Source organism: Podarcis bocagei, assembly GCF_964188305.1.
Source record: "Podarcis bocagei genome assembly, chromosome: 10".
Classification (NCBI taxonomy): domain Eukaryota; kingdom Metazoa; phylum Chordata; class Lepidosauria; order Squamata; family Lacertidae; genus Podarcis; species Podarcis bocagei.
Genome location: NC_138135.1, coordinates 15438245 through 15461405, shown reverse-complemented (window position 1 = coordinate 15461405; position 23161 = coordinate 15438245). Strand labels below are relative to the sequence as shown.

Genomic DNA, 23161 nt, shown 5'->3' with positions numbered 1-23161 from the left:
ATAACAACTCTTTGGATGCAAAGACTTGTAACAGACACTTCAGTCTAATTGCGTGTCCAGGTGGCAAACACATTGCGGCAACGACGCCTTGGTCTCCGATGGCGTTTGAAGTGAAAACTGCAAATTAGAAGGGTTCCCTCCCTTTCTCTTAATATTTTACCATGCGGCGCTGTTCCCTTTCTCTCACACAAAGCTTGGGGAAACTGTAAATAAAGTGTTATAGTTTCATCCCACTGATTGCATTTCTAGCAGACGTCATGAGGACTGCGTAGTACGAGGAGAGATGAATTTCTGACACAGAAACGAAATTCCATGACTCCTATGTGGTGACAGTCATTGTATGCAGCAACCACTCTTTAGGCAATAATGCCCTAACATAGGGGTCGGCAAACTAAGGTCCGCGGGCCAGATCAGGCCCAATTGCCCTCTGGATCCGGCTCATGGATTAAATCCATATCTATCAAATTTGAACTTTCTGAAACAATATGAGAACCACAACACAGCCATCCTACAAAAATTAACTGAACTTTGCAATGCAGTTTTCCAACCAGGACTTATAAAAAATGCATATATTGGGGGGCAGTGTGCTTCAGATGTACACATTAGTGAAAATAACATTAAAATGCATTATATTAGGAAAATTGCAAAATTGTGGACATTAAGAAAAACAGCATACAAAAATGTGTTTATTCACGCTAAATTGCTGACAGATTTTCAAAGTGGAAGAAACTAAAATGGACAGGTCTTTCCCCCTCTAACACTTGACAATGTAGTTCAGAAGGCCTTGGCTTTCGTGAAGATTTTCATGAGGAAATGTGGAGAATTTAAGATTGGAAAAATGAGAAACTGAAAGAAACTGCAATTGACACATTCATCCAGACCCAATATGACACATAAACAATGGAATGCTCCCTTTTGGAAGACCTCTTGGCTTTGGTCAGGGAGCACAAATTTGTTTCTTCCAACAAGCCTTCAGGGGTAATTTTGGATAATTTGAAACAATTGGGTTTTTTGACTGATGAACTATTGGCAATTATATGTGTTATTTCTGTGTCTTGGTTTGCGGTTTTAGTTTTAAGCTTGTTTTTATTGTTGATTTTGTGTTGCTGTCTGTCTTTGAGAATCAACTTAGTTTTTCCCTGGCAATAAGTTTCTCAAGGTCACACAAAACTGTGTGCAGGGACATCATCTCCTAGGGCTGAGCCCTTTTGGCCCTCAACAAAAGGAGGGCGCTGGGGGTCCCTAGTGCTCAAAGGTGGCAGAGGAGGCCAAGTGCAGAGCTGAGCGCTGTGTGGCTTCAGGGGCTGGCTCCTTCTCCTCCTGCCCCAGAGCAGGAGGAGCAGGGAAGCATCCCCTGGCTAGTGGTGGCGGCAGGAGTAGCAGCCAGCCATCAGAACTGTGCTGCCTCTGCTTTTGGTTCTGCCCCTGGCTCCTCCCGACGTCTTGATGTCACACGCGCAACGTCGGCCCATCCATTCTTCCTTGGAAGTTAATGCCTCTGGGTGTCTGTGAGCGTCTTTGTCTCTCTACACTGCAGCCTCCCCAGGTGTCCACCCTTCAGCTACAGCCAAAAGGAAGCCACTGTGAGATATAAAGCCCTTGGGGAGAGCCAGTGTGGTGTAGTGGTTAAGAGCGGTAGACTCGTAATCTGGTGAACTGGGTTCGCTCCTCCACATGCAGCTGCTGGGTGACCTTGGGCTAGTCACACTTCTTTGAAGTCTCTCAGCCTCACTCACCTCACAGAGTGTTTGTTGTGGGGGAGGAAGGGACAAGGAGAATGTTAGCCGCTTTGAGACTCCTTCGGGTAGTGATAAAGCAGGATATCAAATCCAAGCTCCTCTTCTTCTTCTTCATGGACTCCTGTCTTCTCCTTTTACAGGGAGGGCATATCCTTTTTTAAATCCAAACTCTTTTTCTTCAGGTCAGAAAGTGCAGGCAACCAGGGAGGCTACAGGGTGCTGAAGAATGATTCATGGAGAGAGAGAGAGAGAGAGAGAGAGAGAGAGAGAGAGAGAGAGACATACACCTACTTCACAGTGATAAAACGAGTCCAAACCATGTACCCACGAAAATCCTAAAGTGTCCTGAAAATGAGACAGAAAAAAATGGAAGCTGCTTTTTTCAGGGAGGAAAACTTAATGAGAAATTGGGAGGCAGATTTTGGCACAGTGCCGTCGTACAGGGAGGCCACTGTTATTGCCCAAGTATTTCTAGATCAGGACACTTGGATGAACAGCAAAGACAGGGACAGAATATTTTGAGTAAGTAAGTAAATAATGGGTTAGTCTCCCGAACATATGCCTGTGTGGCAAGATGCATTTTCTGCCGTGCCTTACAGGAGCTGTCCTCTTGGAATGGTACCCAGTTCTGGCTTCTCATTCTCTCTTCCCTCTCTCTTCCCCCTCCTCCCCTTACCTTTTGTCACCATATGATGCTCAGGGACTCCAGAGAGCCTAGCTGAGAAAGAGAGGCAGCTCATGGGCATGATCAATCAGCTGACCAGTTTGCGGGAGCAGCTGTTGGCGGCTCACGATGAGCAGAAGAAGCTGGCGGCCTCACAAATTGAGAAGCAGCGCCAGCAAATGGAGCTGGCCAAGCAGCAACAGGAACAGGTGAGTGATTATTATTAAAAGGGACTTTTAATCTAGTCCCCCTCTTTAGTGTGTGTGTGTGGGGGGGGGAGAGAATAGTAACACTCCATTAACATATCCTTATTTTAAGGAGGTGTGAAATATTGCAGAATCCGAGCCCAGGAATTAGTTCAGTTATTTATTGGGAGGATGGGGGGCAGGGAATGAATGAAAAGTTGGCTAAAATGCATGAAAAAGTATCCGTTAACTTAGAGTGTGTGTGTGTGTGTGTGTGTGTGTGTGTGTGTGTGCGCACGCGCACGCGCGCACAAATTAGCAACTTTAAGCATTTCACATTATGGAATTGTTATATGCTGAGCTGAATAGGATCCAGAATGCAGCAGTCTGATTGGTCCTAGAACAATAGGATTAAGAATGCAGCAGTCTGATTGGTCCTAGAACAATAGGATTCAGAAGGCAGCAGTCTGATTGGTCCTAGAACAATAGGATCCAGAAGGCAGCAGTCTGATTGGTCCGCAAGAGCCACCCAATCCAACTCCTGGTGGAAGTTAATCCGCAACCTGATTGGCCTACAGGAGAATCCCAGAATTAGCCAATCATGTGGGGCCCATTGTGTAAATAATGTATATAAAGCAGACATTTGGGGGAAACTTGCATTCCTCACTACTATGAGCTGAATAAAGAGCATGAAATCCACACTCGGCTCCGAGTATATTTCAGTAACGCTGGTCACAGCTGTCAACCCAGAAGTAAGATCTGACTGCAAGAGCCTTATCTCCTCCTGTAGTTTCCAGCTACTGGTATTCAGAAGCATAGCACTTCTGGCAGGGGAAATGAAGCACAGCCATCAGGATTAGTAGCCTGTATGGACACAGTATAAATGACAGAGGTGCCAACTTGAAAAAAATATTGGGACGGGGCAGGTAAACCCAACCCTGTGTAATTGATCATGTGACGTGGCACACCCACCCACACCATTTGAATGGCAATGCCCATCAACTTAGGGGGATGCCCCCTCAAATACATTATTTATTTATTTTAATTATTTTAATTTATTTATTTTAATTAATTTAATTTATTTTTATTAATTTAAAATAAATGCATTTATGAGAAAACATACATACATACAAGTAAACAAACATACAATCAAACAAACAAGTAACAGAAAAATCCAACAAACCACCACACTATAAGATACAAGATTAATATAATCACCATAATACATACTCCTGATACTGAACACAATTATAAAACTTATAGAGAAGAAATTTAAAACTGACTTCCAATTAATCTCACTGTACTTTATCTATCCATTACTTTATACCGCACAGTTACATATTTCTTATATAATTTCTTTTTGCCTCCCTACGAACTTATATTTATACAATACAGGGATCAGTCTACCATATTTTTCGCACTACAGGACACCCTATAGGAAATGTGTGTGCGTCCTATGGGGCGAATGCAGGCTTTCGCTGAAGCCTGGAGAGCGAGAGGGGTCGGTGCGCACCAACCCCTCTCACTCTCCAGGCTTCAGGAAGCTATCCGCAAGTCTTGCAAGCCCGGCGGGATGTCCCGCGGGCTCGCAAGGCTTGCGGGCAGCAGCCTGCAGCCCAAAAGCTCGGGGGACAGCGGGGAGGCGCAGCGCCGCCACCCCGCTATTCCCCGACCTGATCTGAAGGCTGGCGGCGGGGGGAGAGAAGCAAGCTTGCTTCTCCCCCCCTGCCAGCCCCACAAGCTCGGGGGATAGCGGGGAGGCAGAGCGCCGCCACCCCACTATTCCCCAGCCTGATCTGGAGGCTGCGGAGCCCCGCCAGCCCCACAAACTCGGGGAACAGCGGGGCAAGCCGCTGCCCCACGGAGGCTAGAGAGGCTGTCCCTGAAGGCAGAAGAGGGAGACGGAGCGCTCCGTCTCCCTCTTCTAGCTTGGGGATGGCTGCGCAAACCTGGGGGGGAAATAAAAAAAATTCCCTTGATTTCCCCCCCAAAAAACTAGGTGCGTCCTATGGGCTGGTGCGTCCTATAGGGCAAAAAATACGGCAATTCTGCCAAGATGTTTCCTTTTATTCCATTTTCCTTTTATTCCATTATTTCCCCTCAAATATTTTATCGGGGGGGGGGGCGAAGCAACCTCAGCTCCTAGGAGTTGGCACCTGTGATTTGTTAGAAATAAGCACACTGGAGAAGGGATGTAGGAGAAGTTCATTCAGTTTGTATTTTACTGCAGACAAGCCTAATGAAGGTGAGAACAAAAATCCAGCGACCTTAAAAACAACAACCCCAAAATGCATATATTAGGGGAAATGTATTAGCACATAACATAGAATTGTAGAGTTGGAAGGGATCCCAAGAGTCATTTATTCAATCTAGACCGACCCAGTGCAATGTAGGAATCTCAGCTGAAGCATCAGGACAGTTGGCCATTCAAACTCTGCTTGGAAACCTCCCAAGGAAGGAGAGTCCACAACATAAACACAAGAAGATGGGCCACCTAGTCCAGCATCCTGTTCTCACAGTGGCCAACCAGATGCCTGTGGTAAATTGGCACGCAGGACCCAGGCACAAGGCACTTCTCTCACACTGGGGATCCCAACAATTGGTCTTCAGGTGCATACTGTCTCTGACAGCAGAGTCGGAATCCACAAGGCTCACTCCACGACTCTGCCCTCCTGTCTTTGTCGGATTTGTGGTTTATTATTATTACACGTTACTCACTCGTTACACGAAAAGAGCTCCAAGTGACTTACGACATGTTTATTTTCTTTTTTAAAAAAAGATATTTATTAGAATTTTTACAAACAATAAAAAGTTACAGAATTAAGGATAAAAAATAGAACAGAATAACAATAATAAAAGAAAAAGAGATACAAAAATACAAAGACAAAATACATAAAAAGTAAAAAGAAAGTTAGAAGAAGAAAAAAGAATCAATATTTTCATGTCTTATATTTCAGTTACTTGTTTCCTGACCTCCTCACACACCCCTTTTTTGTATTCCAGTTCAAATATTTAATTCAGCAAATCCTTACCCTCTATCATTTATCTTTACTTAATATCTTAACCTATTTATAACTATATATTTCCAACCATTGTCAATCCGTATTTACATATTCTTATTAATCTTTTTACCAATACCACTTATTTTCAATCCAACATCCCTTTAACATTCATTAATTTTACAGTATTTCTGCAAATAGTCTTTAAATTTCTTCCAGTCTTCTTCCACCACTTCTTCTCCCTGATCTCGGATTCTGCCGGTCATTTCTGCCAGACTTACGACATGTTTAGGAGCATGAGCCTAAATAATATAATAATTTATTATTTATACCCCGCCCATCTGGCTGAGTTTCCCCAGCCGCTCTGGGCGGCTTCCAATCAAGTGTTAAAAACAATACAGCATTAAATATTAAAAACTTCCCTAAACAGGGCTGCCTTCAGATGTCTTTTTTAAAAAAGATAGCTGCTTATTTCCTTCACATTTGAAGGTAGGGCGTTCAACAGGGCGGGCGCCACTACCGAGAAGGCCCTCTGTCTGGTTCCCTGTAACCTCACTTCTTGCAATGAGGGAACCGCCAGAAGGCCCTTGGAGCTGGAGCTCAGTGTCCGGGCTGAACGATGGAGGTGGAGACGCTCCTTCAGGTGCACAGAACTGAGGCCATTTAGGACCAAGGCCATGTGTTTAAATGAAAACACATGATAAGCAAACACATTCACACACAAAAATACTTGCAAATACACAAAGCCAACCCTCTGCCCACTATGAGACCTCCGGGTATAAATTGAATAAATAAAATAAAAATGAGCACCACCTTAAAGGGACAGGTGGCATTTAGGCACAATGTATTTTTGCTTCTGTTTTGAAGTATTCACTATTATTGAGTGCAAAAGACCCACATTCCTACTCTAACAGTTATGCATAGGAGACAGTGCCATTAAACATGTTTTTTTTAAATACATTTGGTGACAGAGTGGAAGTGTTCATTGTCTTTATTTGGATAGGACCAGCTGTGGGCAAAGGTCTAAATGGAGGAGGGCAAATGTGCCTTTTCAGACTGCAAATTAGACTCCTGTTAAGTACTGTTGTGTGTTGACCCTACAGATTGCAAGGCAACAACAGCAGCTCCTGCAGCAGCAACACAAAATCAACCTTCTCCAGCAACAGATCCAGGTCAGAGATTCTGAGTCTATCCATTGTTTTTATTCTCTCTGTCTCTCTTTGTGCCTTTTTCTACTACCCCCAATTCAATAATTTATTGCCATCAATAAATAGGCAACCATATCTGAGTATAAGTAGATTGATGCTGGTTCCAAATCTATGGATGTTGCTGTGTGTATATTGGTATGCCTGCCCTTACAAAGAAAGCATGAAAAATGGGCTTGGAGAGTTAGCCGTTTATGAAAGCATGGTGGCTTTCTTATTACTAGTATTTAAAGGAGCTGCAGGACTTCTTACAGATGTAACTAGAAAATTGATATTTGCAGTGCCAGTCCTCCCATTAGGCGCAATGAGACAACTGCTTCAGGCAGCAGATGCTGGGGAGTGGTGGAGGAGGCGGAGAGGTGTTAAGAGTTCAGAGCTGTGTTGCATGCTGCCCTGTTTCAAATGTTGAAGTAAGGGTCAACAGCAGTCCAGCCGGGAGGTGGGGGTAGAAGTGCCATTTTGTCCATCATCTCAGACAGCGAAACATCTTGGGCTGGGGCTGTGTCTCTGTAAACAAGTTCATTGCTTTTAAGCACCTAATTTCACACAGGAGTGGAAGTTGGTTTGTTCATGTGGAGATTCATATGTTATAATGTAGTATGCTCCAGGAAGGGTGTGAGATGACATTGATGGATGATTACTAGATATAAAGACGGTGTGATCTAACAACATGTGCAGGCTCCAGCGGACTCTACAGCCATGCCATAAGCAATAACCCTCTTCACTGAGAACTGGAGAGCAGTGGGGATTAAAACCAGCTCCCAGCTTTCCTTTTCTAACAGCAGCAGTTCAGTCTTGTTTGCACAATTCCTCTTCTAGTTATCACATGCTCCTAACTGGATTGGACTGAAGGCTCTGAGATCTGATTTAGATTTGGGCTGAATCTGTAATAGATGTTATCAAGGTTGTTTTCATCTTAATCTTTTTGATTGTGTTCTGTAAAAGTGGAACTTTTCTTTCTAAAAAAAAAAAATCTAGTTATTTTTAAAGTAAGAGATTGGTATGTGCATTAATTGTTACATAGAGCAAATGCTTCTGTGACCATAATCAGTCCATAATCTATCATCTGTGGCCAAGGCTGGCATTGTATTTCAGAACAGAACAGGGTTCAAACAGAACTTAGAGAAGTAGCACTTCCCTTTAACTGTATCTTCCCTTAACCTATCAACTTCCCAACCTACCTTAAACTTTATTTCACCCTAGCAGTGATTATTTTGAGTATTTGTGGTTATGAGTTTATTGATAAATAAACACTGGGACGTGGGTGGCGCTATGGGTTAAACCACAGAGCCAAGGACTTGCCGATCAGAAGGTCGGCGGTTCGAATCCCCGCGACGGGGTGAGCTCCCGTTGCTCGGTCCCTGCTCCTGCCAACCTAACAGTTCGAAAGCACGTCAAAGTGCAAGTAGATAAATAGGTACTGCTCCGGCGGGAAGGTAAACGGTGTATCTGTGTGCTGCTCTGGTTCGCCAGAAGCGGCTTAGTCATGCTGGCCACATGACCCAAAAGCTGTACGCCAGCTCCCTCGGCCAATAAAGCGAGATGAGCATCGCAACCCCAGAGTCGGCCACGACTTGACCTAATGGTCAGGGGTCCCTTTACCTTTACCTTATGTTCCACACTAAGGTTCATTTTTGTGTTTCTGAAATAAAACAATTCCTGACCATATATATATGTATATATATATATAGAGAGAGAGAGAGAGAGAGAGTTTACATCATCTTGTTTATTAGTTTAACTAGGCATAGGCAAATCTTTCTGATTCTGGTTCATGTCAACTTCACCTATTTTTACTTTTCAAATTTCCATTACATTTCCACATTAATCTGCAGATGATTTTTTAAAAAAACACCTCTCCAAATAATGTATTTAAATACACGTGTGTGTGTAGTTTCTCTTAAAAGGTTTGTTTTCTCTGAATACATATTTAAATTCATACTTGGATACATTTCAACTGTTGGGAATCAGGTTTCAGAGAAGTGTGAAATCTGTTGACCTGTTAAATTCCACATTAGGCTGAAAGGCATGGATCAGGCCATTTCCCATAGAAATGTGCGGAGTCCAGACCCCTTGGGCATCTCCATTGTCAGCTTTCCTGCTTGAACTGGATTCACTGGGTGAAGCTGGATTCTGATGCTCTGGCTCACTAGCAGGGCAGAACAACCCACATAAACTCTTGCTTTCTAGGAAATCTAGAATCAGAGGGGCTGCTTCCTAGCAGCCTCAGTGTTCTCTGATGGGTTGAAAGGACTTGTAGCTTTCTGCACTGGGATGCCTGTCCACAGATACTGTAATTCAAGTCTGAGTTCACTGCAAGTATCTATGCCGGAAATGGCATCCTGAGAATTGTAGCTTGCTTTCATAAAATGTGCAAGAAGCCAGAGATGGTGAGAAGCCTTTAAGATGTAACCCCACACATGTTGTCAAAGACCCACACAACTACCCAGCCAAGACCGGGCTAAGGGCGGCTAACATCAAATGTCAAATACATTAAAACACAATCAAAACAATTGATTAAAATACAGCTTAAAAATTAGAATCAGGATAAAATTAAACGACTGCCCATGAAATTGCAACCATAGGGGTCGGGAACCGCAAGTGTTCATCAGGGCCAGCTATCCATGTTGGTCCCGCATGAGCCGATAAATGGACAAAAGAGGTAACTTACAGGTTCCCATAGAGGGGGGTCCATTTCTGGTCCATTACTTCTGCTTCCAAGCCCAGAAAGTTGACCAGAAGTGAGGAAACAACTCTGTAAGATTAGGCTTGCTGCTTAATTATCATGCATTTGAATGATTAAGATGCTGAAACAAATGTGTCTTATTTTTCCAGTGAAAAAAAGGAATTCCATTTACCCGAGCCAATTTTCTGTAAGGTCTGTTAAAGTCATAGCAATTTTGGATAAATTATTCTGCAAGGAGAGGAAATTTCCTTTGATAATAGTTTACTAGAAATACTATTTAAAAAAATAATAATCTAGCACGGACTGATGAGGATTTATACTTGAAAAAAAAGCCACCCTGTTATCTTAGGCTTTCTAAACAATATGCCAAAAACACACAACACATTTGTTCCCCAAAATCCACCATTCCCAATGAAGGCTTCATTTTCACCATGGATTTAAAATACATGGCTTTCCCCAAAGAATCCTGGGAATTGTAGTTTACCCCCACAGAGCTACAGTGCCAGTGTGGTGTAGTGGTTAAGAGCGGTAGACTCGTAATCTGGGGAACCGGGTTCGCGTCTCCGCCCCTTCACATGCAGCTGCTGGGTGACCTTGGGCTAGTCATGCTCTCTGAAGTCTCTTAGCCCCACTCACCTCACAGAGTGTTTGATGTGGGGGAGGAAGGGAAAGGAGAATGTTAGCTGCTTTGAGACTCCTTTGGGTAGTGATAAAGCGGGATATCAAATTCAAACTCTTCTTCCCAGCACCCCTAACTCTAGTTCCCAGGATTCTTCAGAGAAAGCCAGACACCTCAAATACAATTTCGGTATGTGGTGGGTGCACAGTCAATGTTACTTGTTCAGCTCTTAGGCTTCATCTCCCAGTTCAGACATTTTCCTGTGAAACGGTAAACCGGCTGGGATCTTTTTTCTGGGGAAAGGTGGGCTACAAATAGAGAACGTTAAAAACGAACGAGTTATGTGGCAAGTAACCCCATTAAAAATTGGGTTAAAAGTGACTCATAAATTACATGAGAAGGACAGTCGTGACTTCAAGGAAGATTGGGAACTTTCTACAAATTACTTTAAAAAACAACAAAATGACTTGGACTCCCTGGCAGGTTTTGAATAAACATCCACAAATTTATTAATAGAATACATGACAGATAAGGTAACGATATGTACCATGTTTAACATGCAGAGAATAATATGTGCAAATAAATCAGAGAGGGGAGCTGAGGGAAGTATTTGGGGGGGGGGAGAGGGAGGGATGGGGGAGTAAAAAGGTGGTAAATTAATGTAATTGATTATTTGGATTGATAATTTGTTCTGTTGAAATTGTTTAATAAAAATTAATAATAATAATAATGTGTCTTGTGGGAGTGACTGTGCCCCACCTCAAAGCACAGGAAACCCCAAGCGCAGGATGTGAAATATTGACTATTTTAGGGTTCACAGGTGACTTTCTCAGATGATGGCACAAATCTCACCTGTGCCAGCAACCTGCGTATTTAATTCTTCAGAACGCCTGGAATGATGCTATAACTTAACACAGCGTTATTCTAAGGAGCATTCTGGAAGGTCGCGGTGGTGATAGCGACTGCCAGAGGGGTGACACTATTCCTGCCCCCCTGAACTATGTAACAATGTGGTATCGTTAAATGCAGCAGCTGGGGAAATAAATGTGGCCCTCAGCTCAGGGAGAGTGAGGAAGAATACCAGTAAGCTTTGCTCCCTGTCCTCAGAATGCGCAAGAGAGACTTCTGACATGGCTCAGTTGGTAGAGCATGAGACACTTAATCTCAGAGTCATGGGTTCAAGGGCCCATGTTGGGCCCAAAGAATCCTGCATTGCAGGGGGCTGGACTAAATGACCCTCGTGGTCCCTTCCTACTCTACAGTTCTACGGCAGCTTCTAAGGTACCAGTTTCACCCCTTGTTTTTCATGACACACACAATCAGTTAAGGCTGAAAGTTCCCAGCTGAGAAGTTTTGGTCCTGAACTAGTAAAAAGGCAAGTGGATTATTTATTTAACTTGTGTGCTGCTTCATATTTCAACCGAAATCACTTAAGTGGCTGGCATATGTGAACCACAAGAAAATCAACGTCTTTCCACCCCACCCCCCCAACAAAGAAATACAATGCAAATTTCACATTCTACTGAAATAAGTAAACCCCTCTACACTTTTATACACGCAGCAGATCACTGCAGCCTGTGGGAGAGTTTCTCCTGAAAGTTCAAAAAAATCTCAGAAGCTCTCTCCGCAGTAGTTCAGAAAAGGCCTTTTAGTGTCGCTGCCACTGTTCTGTGGAATAGCGTTCCTGCTGAGATATGACAGGTGTTCTTTAGCTGCACTTTCCAGAAGCAGTTGAAGACATCTTTGTACCCGCAGGCTTTCCGAGTTGGATAAATGAGTCTTTACCAGGAGTATCTACCTTTTATAGGTTTAGCTTTCTTAAAAAAATAAGGTGCAATTTTGTGTTTTTAACTGTTTTTCATTGTCTTTAGCATTCTATAGAAGGTGCTAAACAAATCAACAACAAGAATTCTACTGCGTCTACTACTAACACTACTAATCACAATTCCACCTTTCAAGTAAAATAATCATACAGCAATAAATATCTCGAAACTTCTCTCTAAATAGCTCTCCTTCGCTGCTGGAGGTTTTTAAACAGAGGTTGGACGGCCATCTGTCAGGGATTCTTTAGCTGTGATTCCCGCTTTGCGGGGGGTTGGGGTCCCTTCCAATTCTACAATCCTCTGCTTCTATGAAAACAGTGTATGTAAGCAAAATAAATGCGCTCAAGTAAAATGCATAAGAGCCGCAAAAGCAGATCATAAACAAAGCTTCAAAATATATCAAGATACAGTAACAAAAGGCAACATAATTAACTGAATTTATGCAGCAGTTCTTAATTTGGCATTGCCCTTCTCAGGAGTGGCTCTAGCTGAGAATTCACTTAATTCTCTCACGTGGCATGTGATTCCTTAGGAAAGTGCCTTCCACGGAGTCAGACTCAATGGGCATAGAATCATAGAGTTGGAATCCCTGAGGATCATGTGGTCCAACCCCCTGAAAGGCAGGAACATGCAACCTTCCCATATGGGAATCGAACCTGCAACCATCTAGTTCAGTACTGTCTATGTTGACTAGCTATGGCTCTCTAAGCCTCCAAGGCAGGGGATATTCCTAGTCCTACCAGGAGTTCCTGGGTACTTGCGCATGGATACCACTGAGCCACAGTTGCTGGAAAGCCACAAGCTATACACTGCAGTGGAGCCTTTGCTACTTCATCAGCAAAAACTGCCCTTAGCTGGGCCACTCACCTGCTGCAAATCTCACGGATTTGTCAGAGGTGATGTCCACCATTCCAGGGTTTTGATATACTCAGGATAGTTTCTTGCCCTGTGTCAGGAGCAGCTGCTGGTTTCCACGTGACTTGGAATCGGCAGCATACCAGATGCACTCAGAAAGGCCCCAAAAGGAGCTGCATCAAATGCTTTTCCCACGACTTTGCAACCTTTTTTTTCTTTTTTCTTTTGCAAACAACAGGGACGGACTGCCGTCTAAAAACAAAACCTCTAAATAATTCTCTCTCTCCCCTTCCCCAAAAGGACTCAATAGTTCATTTCCTCTCTGTTAGTGGCAGAGAACTCTATTATTAGTTCAAAACTGGACCAAATTTTAAAAGTTTTCTTCCTGGTTTTTATCGTGATTAAACTCCTTTCTTTTGCATTTTAGGGGATAGTGAGTGTCAGGATAGAGATCGGTTGCAAAACTCACTCAGACACCGCTTAGAATTTTAGTTTTCTCAGGGTTGAGATGAAATGGGTTTGGCCTTGAGAATTGTCCAGCAAGGAGTCTGCTGGGAACCACATGTCAGCTGCTCTGAATATTGTGCATCTAATAAACAGGTGTGACACCCAAAGAGATGACTATGCTTCAGGAATCTATCCTTGCCATCATCTGTTGTTCCACCGATTCTGAATGCTGTCTGCTCCTCACAGTCCCATCCTAGCGAGCGAGGGGCAAGTGGCAGGCTTGGTTGTCAAGCATGTTAGAAGCAGAGAGGGCCTGCCCTACCATTAGGCAAGCTGAGGCAACAACATCAGGCAGCAGTTTCTCCTCTTGAACTCTTCAGCCATTCCTGCGCCAGCTGATCTGGCCAGCTGGCTAAAGGTCTGGTGGAGAATTCTGTCTCGCCATCAGTATTGAAATAAGATTCAACTGTCAATCCAATTGGATTCTGCATGTGAAAGCTGGTGGCTCCCTTGAGTGGTGAGTTGCCCAACCTGAGACAGGGTAGAAGACTTATGGGCTGTATCTAACAAAGTTGACCTGTTAGCACAAGTACTTCTGCCTGCGCAACAGGACTTCTTCTCCCCATGCATGCTTGCACAGTGCACCCCGCACCCACCCCCAAATTATTCTGAGCTTTCTCCCAACTCTCCAGATTAGGGGTGTACAGAGAGAGGAGGAGGAAGGGAAGTCCTTCTTGGCATACCAAAGTCCTTGCACTAACAGGACAACTTTGTTGGATACAACTCTGTGGAACTTACTACAAAAACACAGCCCAAGACTGGTTCTCTGAGACCACCTAATTCCCTGCAGTTTTACCTTCCCACAAGGAGCCCTGGTGGTGCAGGGGGAAGTAAACTGATGCCTCAACTTAGTTTGTCCTCTCAGTGGTCTGCCACCACTACCATCAACTGCCACCAGTGAACTGTTCATTCTGTAAGTTGTTCAGCGTGGTATAGTGGTTAAGAGAGGTAGACTCGTAATCTGGTGAACTGGGTTCACGTCTCCGCTCCTCCACATGCAGCTGCTGGGTTACTGTGGGCCAGTCACACTTCTCTGAAGTCTTTCAGCCTCACTCACCTCACAGAGTGTTTGTTGTGGGGGAGGAAGGGAAAGGAGAATGTTATCTGCTTTGAGACTCCTTCGGGTAGTGATAAAGCAGGATATCAAATCCAAACTCCTCCTCTTCTTCTTCATGGACTCCTCTCTTCTCCTTTTACAGGGAGGGCATATCCTTTTTTGGTCCGAGTTCCAACAAATTTCATTGTGTTTGCCAGCATTGTTGTTCCAAAAAAGACTCTCCCGCATTTTCTCTCTCTGCATCAATTAACAAGAAAGGAAATTGCATTTTAAAATTATTAAAGGAGAGATAAATTCTCATGGGTGGGGATGCAGGTGTCATGTTGCGCATGTCTTCATTCTGAAGCAGGCCTTTGCGAGTGTCCTTTTCGTTCTGTAAATGGTTTGACCAATAGTCTGCACTCTGTAGCCTCCCTGGGTGCCCAGGCTTCAATGAAAGCTCAGGGGAGGTGACTCCTCCCATGGGGCATTTTCAGATCAGGAAGTGCAAGCAGCCAGGGATGCTGAAGGAATGTTTACTGGCAAGACACAGAGCACCATCATGCAAAGATAAGGTAAGCTCAGAACCCCACACCCATAGAAATTCTAATGAAATGCCATGAGAACAAGGCAGGGAAATGGGATCCCTTTTCACAGGAGAAGACAGCTTTCAAGAAATTTCAGGACAAGTTCCAGCACATCACTCCTTGTATGTGTGCATAAGGTGATGGTAGGGTTCTCCCTTTGGGACACAAGGCTTAAACCAGGTGGCCCTTGAATTCCAGCTCTGTAATAGCATGAAAGTGTGTTGTTTACTTTTGCACCTTGTCCTTTATTTTGCAATAAGGTGATGGGCTGTAGATTAGCAAGAGGAGACTGTCTCTTATGTTTCTATTCCAGCGAGTGAGTGAGTGTTTGTGAAAGAGGGGGGTTGGGGTATTTGTGCGGTTTTGTTTTTTTTAAGAATCCCTTTTATTATTTCTTGCCATTGTGTGCCTGCACATATGGAAAGGCGCAGCACGAAGCCACGGGTGCCAACGAGCGAAAGAAAAGCATCCTTGTCCATTGAGCTGACCTACTAAGGGGAACATTAGTTCGCCATATGATCAGCGTCTCATCCATGTGGAGAATGTGGAGTCATGAGCCCTTTTGTTCGGAAGCCAAAAAAGGCAGCTTCTGCTGAGGGGAGGTAAAAAAAAAGGAGAAGAAGAAAGGGAGGAAAAAAAGAGATGATTCAGGCAAGATAACAATAAATTTTTTTACTGCTGGCTGGTGGAGGTGTTTAGGATGTGTTTTCTTTATATCTCCGTCCGCCCCTAATTGACGATGCTTTAAAATTGAATGACTAGCAGTCAAAACGTGTTTGCTTCAAGCTGAGAAGAAAAATGCCGGTGTCTCTGCTTCGGAACTGATTGCGCTTTGTACACAACTGACAGCCGCAGTCACTTTGAGTGACTGATAAGTGGGGAGCTTTGCCACTTATCAAGGAATGCGCGCCGAAAAAGAAAAGGACTCTGAGCCATTCAGATGCGTTGGCATGCTCAAAATAACATCTCACATCAGTCAGGCTCGCAAGGCACCGGGAGACGTTTCAAAATAAACTTTGTATCCATCTATCTCGCTATCTGGAGGCAAAGATTCAATTTAACAGACAAATCGCCGCGCAACATTGCAGTGTTTTCCCGGAAAGGAGAACATCATTATAACGGTCATGGGTTTATGCGCGATTTACTGGGGTTTCGATAGCATTTGTGGGTCTTTGTCAGGGCAACCCACCCCCGCCCCCATTCATCACTCTAGATCAGGGGTGGCAAACCTGTGGCCCTTCAAATGTTGCTGGACTACAATTCCCATCATGCCTGAACATTGGGCCATGCTGGTTGGGGCTGATGGGAACTGGAGTCCAACAATAACCTCTGGAGGGCCACAGGTTTCCCCAACCTTGCTTTAAATAAAGAAATGTTATTGTTATTACCACACACTTCCACCAAATTACAGTGGTACCTCGGGTTACATACGCTTCAGGTTACAGACTCCGCTAACCCAGAAATAGTGTTTCAGGTTAAGAACTTTGCTTTAGGATGAGAACAGAAATCGTGCTCTGGCGGCATGGCAGCAGCAGGAGGCCCCATTAGCTAACATGGTACTTTAGGTTAAGAACAGTTTCAGGTTAAGTACGGACCTCCGGAATGAATTAAGTACTTAACCCGAGGTACCACTGTACTCAGAGTGTTGTACATGTTCTCCTTTCTATTTTATCCTCACTTGAAAACCTGTGAGGTAGATGAAACCAAGACAGGCAATGGTTCAAGGTCACATTAAGCTTTTTTGGCTAAGGTGATATTTGAACCTTGGTCTTCCTGGTCTCAGTCCAACACTTTAGTCGTCATCATCATCATCATCAATAATTTTATTATTTGTCCCCCACCTAACGGGCTGGGTGGCTTCCAACAAAAACAAAAGCATAATAAAGCACTTCACTTCTCGCAGTGAGGGAACCACCAGTAGACCCTCAGAGGTGGACCTCAGTGTCCAGGCTGAACAGTGGGGGTGGAGACGCTCCTTCAGGTATACAGGGGTGGGTGACCCTCCAAATTTTGCTCTCATATATGGTCACTGACCCCTATATTGCAGCCTGGAATGGAACTACCTACAGTCTGACGTATGGAAATGGCCTCCACTGCCACAGCTGTTTAGGAGTTATGGTATTTAGGACTGCACTGTTGAAATTCTGACTAACTATGATTTTTGGGTGCACGGCAGAGGTGCATCACAGGCTTGGTCCACTCCCCCCATTCCCAGTAGGGTGGAATCAGATTTTCCTTTGCATACCATGTCTGGACTGTTCCCTAGCCATGGTGTCACCACCACACACTCCTACACATGTACACATAATGTTATGCTATGATTTTGTTTGTTTTGGGCTGCCCAAAATGAAGACCATGGCTTTTTGCTTGCTTTCTTAATAGAGTCTGTGTGGAAGTTGGTTCATGTTACAAAATATACTGCTGGTCAGCAGACTGGCATCTGGAGAATAAAATGGTCTGCAAAAGTTGAGAAGTTGCCCATCCCCCATAGAAACAATGCCGGGTATTCTCTTGATTTCCATCTGTTGGCTTGGGCCGTCTGTTTTGACATCTCACTCCAGCCTCATTGCTGACCAAGTGCTAGGAGAAGTTCTCCAGAGTGATTCACTGGAAATGTATTGGTACCACCTACTGAGTCATCAGCACTGTTGACTGTAGCATTGTGGGTTTCCCCTGGCGCATCACCCTTCTTGAGATGGGTTGTGCCCATTGCTACTCTTTTTATGAGATGTAATTGAATTACCAGTTGGGGAGGCACTATCCAATTTGACAGGAGTGAGATTTTGTTTCGGGGGTTTTTCTGTTCGTTGTGTTGGATTTTATTTTGCAATGTGGCAGATGTGTCTGGCATTCTTTAAACTTTGCAGTGATAGCAAATAAAGAATATTATTATTATTATTACCATTTATTACCTGCCTTTCACCCTAAAGTCCCAGGGCAGGTTATAGCAATTAAAACACACTATTAACATTAAAATGCAATATTAGACCACATTTAAAAACTACTTAGAGCAGCTCAGTTGGTTAGAATATGGTGTTGATAATGCTGAGGTTGCAGGATCGATCCTTGTATGGGGGCAGCTGCACATTCCTGCATTACAAGGGGTTGCACTAGACGATCCTCAGGATCCCTTCCAACTCCATAATTGTATTATTCTATGAACATGGGTGAAAAGGGACGTGGGTGGCGCTGTGGTCTAAACCACAGAGCCTAGGACTTGCCGATCGGAAGGTCGGCGGTTCGAATACGCATGACGGGGTGAGCTCCTGTTGCTCGGTCTCTGCTCCTACCAACCTAGCAGTTCGAAACCACAAAGTGCAAGTAGATAAATAGGTACCACTCCGGCGGGAAGGTAAACGGCATTTCTGTGTGCTGCTCTGGTTCACCAGAAGTGGCTTAGTCATGCTGGCCACATGACCCAAAAGCTGTACACTGGCTCCCTTGGCCAGTAACGTGAGATGAGTCCCGCAACCCCAGAGTCGTCCACGACTGGACCTAACAGTCAGGGATCCCTTTACCTTTATGAACATAAAAGTATAGAAATAGGGTGGTTCCAAAAATATTCATCTGTCATCAAAAGAGGTGTGTATAATAAAAGCTGTACAACGAAGTTGCCAAATCAGTTATAATGACTTAGATCCTGCATTATCCAGGCACACAGGAGGATCATGCTTGGATCTGGAAAGGGAGAAGCGGCTTGAAATAGTGGTGATCTCATTGTTGCCTGGAAGGGAATAGCTTTCTGTCTTTTTCAAAACAATCGAGTCAACCTAAGGGATTCCACACCTGAGGGATGGAGCAAAGCCACCAACTGGATTTTGCTGCAGTCACATGGAGCCATCCTAAGAACCAAAGTGAAATCCATTGCAAGCCATTAGTGGGCAACCTATAGCCTAGGGCTGGGAAATCTTTTAAACCCAAGGGAGGTATTCTCTTCTAGGCAATCTTCCAAAGACGCCGCCTGGGCTGGGCTGGGCCAGAAGCAAAAGCGGGTAATTGAGTAATTGATGTAAATGTTACCTTTGTACAGTAGTTCAAGGAGACCAACGCCCCATCAGCTCAACTGGTTAGAGCATGGTGCTGTTAACGGCAAGGTCACAGGTTTGATGGGTGCATATTCCTGTATTGGAGGGAGTTGGACTATATGATTTTTAGGGTCCCTTCCAACTCTTGGATTCTATCAAAAATACTCAGGATGAGAGGCCAGGCCAATGGCAGATATGGCCTGGAGAGAGGGATTATGGCCTGGGACAGTTCTGAGTCCAGATAGAGAGATCTGGAGGGCTGCAATTGGGTCTGACTTTCCCCACCAGTGCTATAGCCGAGTAGTACTTGCAGTTCTGGTTGCTTTTGATGGCAACGGCATGCGATCCTCAGATTTTCTGCTTAAATGTTCATTTGTTTGTTTGAAAAAATGCTTCTGATCCTTAAGACTACAACCTGCATTTTCAAAATCCCTCCAACCATATTTGAAAAAGTGGCAGCAGAAGCAGTGTGGGTCTGACCAGAGGTGTAAGGTTGGGAGCCAATCGGGACCTGAGAAGCACATTTGGGGACCTATGAAAAACAGCAGAGAAATAGTAGAGTACTATCTGCTCTGAACTTAGCAGAGTTTTTTGGGTGGCTCCGAGTGAAAATATTATCTGCCCTTGGATTTAAGATTCCTGGTTTCTGGAGCTTTTGCTGTTGATATCCAACACATTTGCATTATTGCTAAGCTTATCTCAAATATTGGACTTCTCTGCTGAAGCCAAGAATGGTTTACTTCTAAGTAATTCTATTCAGCTCGCTGGGAATACTCCAGAGTAAGCAGGCTGTGGACTGCACCTTAATAGGGAGAATAGAGAAAGTGGCCGCCTCAAGCCTCATTGTTTGCTTCAGGTTTTTCTTCTCCGGCTATTGTCTGCCTTTCCCTTTGTTGTACATAGCAGGTGTTTCTTTCACTACCCCAGAGCTGGCAACACAACGGTTTCCTTTGTGGTGGCTCCTTGGAGACTTTTGATTAAACTCTTCTTTGTGGCAACGATGCCAAATTGCACATGGAATTTGTGTGTACACAAATGCCTTCGATTTCTTCTTTCATGCTCGCTGCTTAAGTCTTTCTCGGCCTCTTGCTCTTCCCTCAATTATCCTTGTGCCTCACCCTAGCTAAATCTAAAAACAGAACAAATGGTCTGCAGACTTTATCCCGCCCACACGTCCATTCCCTCTCCCCCCCCCCAATATCTATTATGGGGAAGGGTCCTAGCTCACTGATAGAGTACATGAATTGCGTGGAGAAGGACCCAGGTTCAATCCTGAGCATCTGCAGGTAGGGCTGGGGGCCCAGTTGCTGTAGACCACTGGTCTTCAAGCTGGGTTGCAACAGGAGCACTACCACCATGAAAATATACAGTGGTACCTCAGGTTACATACGCTTCAGGTTACATACACTTCAGGTTAAAGACTCCGGTAACCCAGAAATTGTGCTTCAGGTTAAGAACTTTGCTTCAGGATGAGAACAGAAATCGGGCCCCGGCAGCGCGGCGGCAGCAAGAGGCCCCATTAGCTAAAGTGGTGCTTCCGGTTAAGAACAGTTTCAGGTTAAGTACGGACCTCCAGAACGAATTAAGTACTTAACCTGAGGTACCACTGTATGGTGAAAGATTAAGAAATGGATCCCCCAATGCATGTGAAAAGTGAGTACTGGTCTGAAAAGGTTGTAGATATTTGCTGCAGACAGTACTGAGCCAGATGAGACCAATGGTCTGACTTGGTGTGATGAAGCATCCATTGCCCCTATCAGTGCTGTTTAAAATCTCTAAAGTCTTAGATCCAAGATGACAACAAAACGTTACTGATTAACATAATGTTTAGGGCTAAACCAAAAGGGGAGGCAATTTTTGCACACACACAAAACACCTTATCGGCGTTTAAAGATACCCCACTTGTGGTGTGAAGATAAGAGCGTTCACCTATTTAAGAAGCATTTCTCTGCTCTTAGCAGTGTCATCAGTTCACCCTCTGATCCATTCCAGGAAACATGGCTCCCATTTTAACTTGGCTCCATTCCCCCTTGGTGTCATTAGCATGTAGTGACACCTGCATAGCGGCATAGTGCCCGACAGAGGTGCCAACTTGCGAAGGAGATTGAAGGGGCAATGATGTGCCCATGATGTTGCCCATGCAATGTCAGGACATTGGGAGGAGCCAGGGGGAGGAGCCGAACTCGGCAGCTGCACAGCTTCAGTGGCTGGTAGATCCTCCTCGCTGGCACTCAACCTCCTTCTCCTGCTGCCATCTTTCCCTTACACTGCAAGAGTAGCCACTGACCACTAAAGCCATGCCACACTTGGCTCTGTGCTTGGCCTCCTCCATCCCCTGATTTTATTTTTTCTTATGGGACAAAAATGCTGGGCCCCTAGGAGTTGGTGCCTATGGTGCCAGCTAACTAACCATGTAATTCCTGATTACCTGGAGTCACTGGTAAGGAGAAATGGACCCCCACTGGGAAAGTGGCATTGAAGCAACAGCAGATGACGGGGGGTCAAACAGGTTTGAGGGGGGACTTTGGCACATTCCAGGGAATTGGGAGTAAATACTTCAGCATCTTGAAAATCAGTGCAGGAAAATATGTTGATATTGCTGAAGAGAGTGGAGGAGGACACACACAGAGAGAGACCTACATTTTATCCTCATACAAGCTGGGATGGCTTAGTATGCTACCATTAGCTTGTTTACAGGTAGTAATGGGTAAAAGCACAAGACACGCTACAAATGTTAGTGTTGAATTCAAATTGCTGTACCCCCCCTGGTTCTGAAGCATTGTTCTTCAATGGTGCTTCACCAAACCTAATATCAGGGGCGGAAATCAGGCCACAAATGCACACACAAGCACCTCCCAAATAAATGTTAGGCTACATTTCCAAATAACCTGCCACCTAACTTACAGGTTTTCACAATCCGATCAAAAAAATGCAGGACATTACACAAATAAATGAACAAACGCTGTGGCAACTGTATTATAAGCACATGAGAATGAATAAGAGCATCACTCAGATCACTGAAGACCATTCTGAATAATAATAATAATAATGATGATGATGATGATTTGATTAATCTTCTAAAAAAATCAGGATAGAGGGAGATCTTCCAGCAGTGCCAACCCTAGGCAGACTGGGGAATCCACCTCATGCAGTAGAAGCTGGAAAGGCAGGGGAAAGCTCCCCACCATTCCTCCGGAGCCCCTTAAATATGCCCACCCTGCACTCCCTAAATTAGCTTGCTGTTCCCAGGTGGGGTAGAGGGTGCCACCCCATCACCAGTGTTGAAGGAAGATTGCCAGCCCAGTTGGATTTCATACGCAGAGCAGAATGGGAGGGCGCCATCTTGTCCTCTGCCTCAGGCAGCAAAATATATTGGTCTGGCCCCGTGATCATAGAAGTGCTTACACAAAGCTCAGGGTGCTTTATTCATTATTATTTTTTTAAAAAATGCATACATTCTGCGAATTCAGCAAAATGTTTCAAAGCGAAAATAGAAGGTGCCTGCTGAAACTGTTGGAAGAGTCTTCTACAGGACTGGGCCGATGGCACAAAGGGGTCAGCTTCATGTCTCACCAATTCTGGGGATGACCAGTGATGTTCGCACAGATGTTCTCAGTGACGGAGCTGAGATAAAAGGGTTTGGGAACTCCCTAAAGTTCCATGGACCCAAGTTGTTCAGGGATTTGTGAATCAATATGAGGACTCTGAACCTGGCTCGGTAATAGGTGGGCATCTATTGCTTAACAATGCTATAGGGTGTGAGGGCGATCTGGCCGCTACATCTGTCACCCCATTGATCGCCAGGGTTGATTTGGCTGATCTGGCTGGCTAGGCGGGTGTCCCCTTCCTCCCTCACCGCTCCATGTGCCTCCCTCCCAAAGCTGCGCACTCAGTGGAAGAGGACGACCATCCCAGACAGAAGGAGTGTACCGTTCTTCGGTCAAGGGTATACGAGAGCTGCGCTCCCCTGCTAGAACCTCCAAACTATGGTGTAGTCATGTAACAACTGTGTCATGTTGTCGGCCAATATGCGGGCTGGCTGCCACCTTCTGCACCAGCTAGAGCTTCCAGACCAAGCCCACGTAGAACACATTGCAGTAATCCAGCCTTGATTACTTCATGTGATCCCCTACAAGGTGAAGGATGGATACCCAGCCCTGTACATCACCCTGTCAACAGCGGGAGGTGTGCTCCCAAACTGGCTAAGAAGCCGGCAGATTCCACATGCTTTTGT

At 44.7% G+C, this 23161-nt stretch overlaps 1 protein-coding gene across 10 annotated transcripts in view; it reads left to right on the top strand.

The window, feature by feature from the left end:
* SOX5 (SRY-box transcription factor 5) overlaps positions 1-23161 on the top strand; it is a 783587-nt gene that overhangs the window by 584217 nt on the left and 176209 nt on the right. For 9 of the 10 annotated variants that reach the window (XM_081209974.1, XM_081209972.1, XM_081209973.1 and 6 more), the window contains 2 exons: positions 2440-2612; positions 6691-6759. In XM_081209974.1, the coding sequence (XP_081066100.1) occupies positions 2440-2612; positions 6691-6759 (242 nt within the window). Of the gene's footprint in view, positions 1-2439; positions 2613-6690; positions 6760-14821; positions 14891-23161 lie in introns of those variants that run through there. The other variant, XM_081209969.1, reaches the window with a different exon arrangement.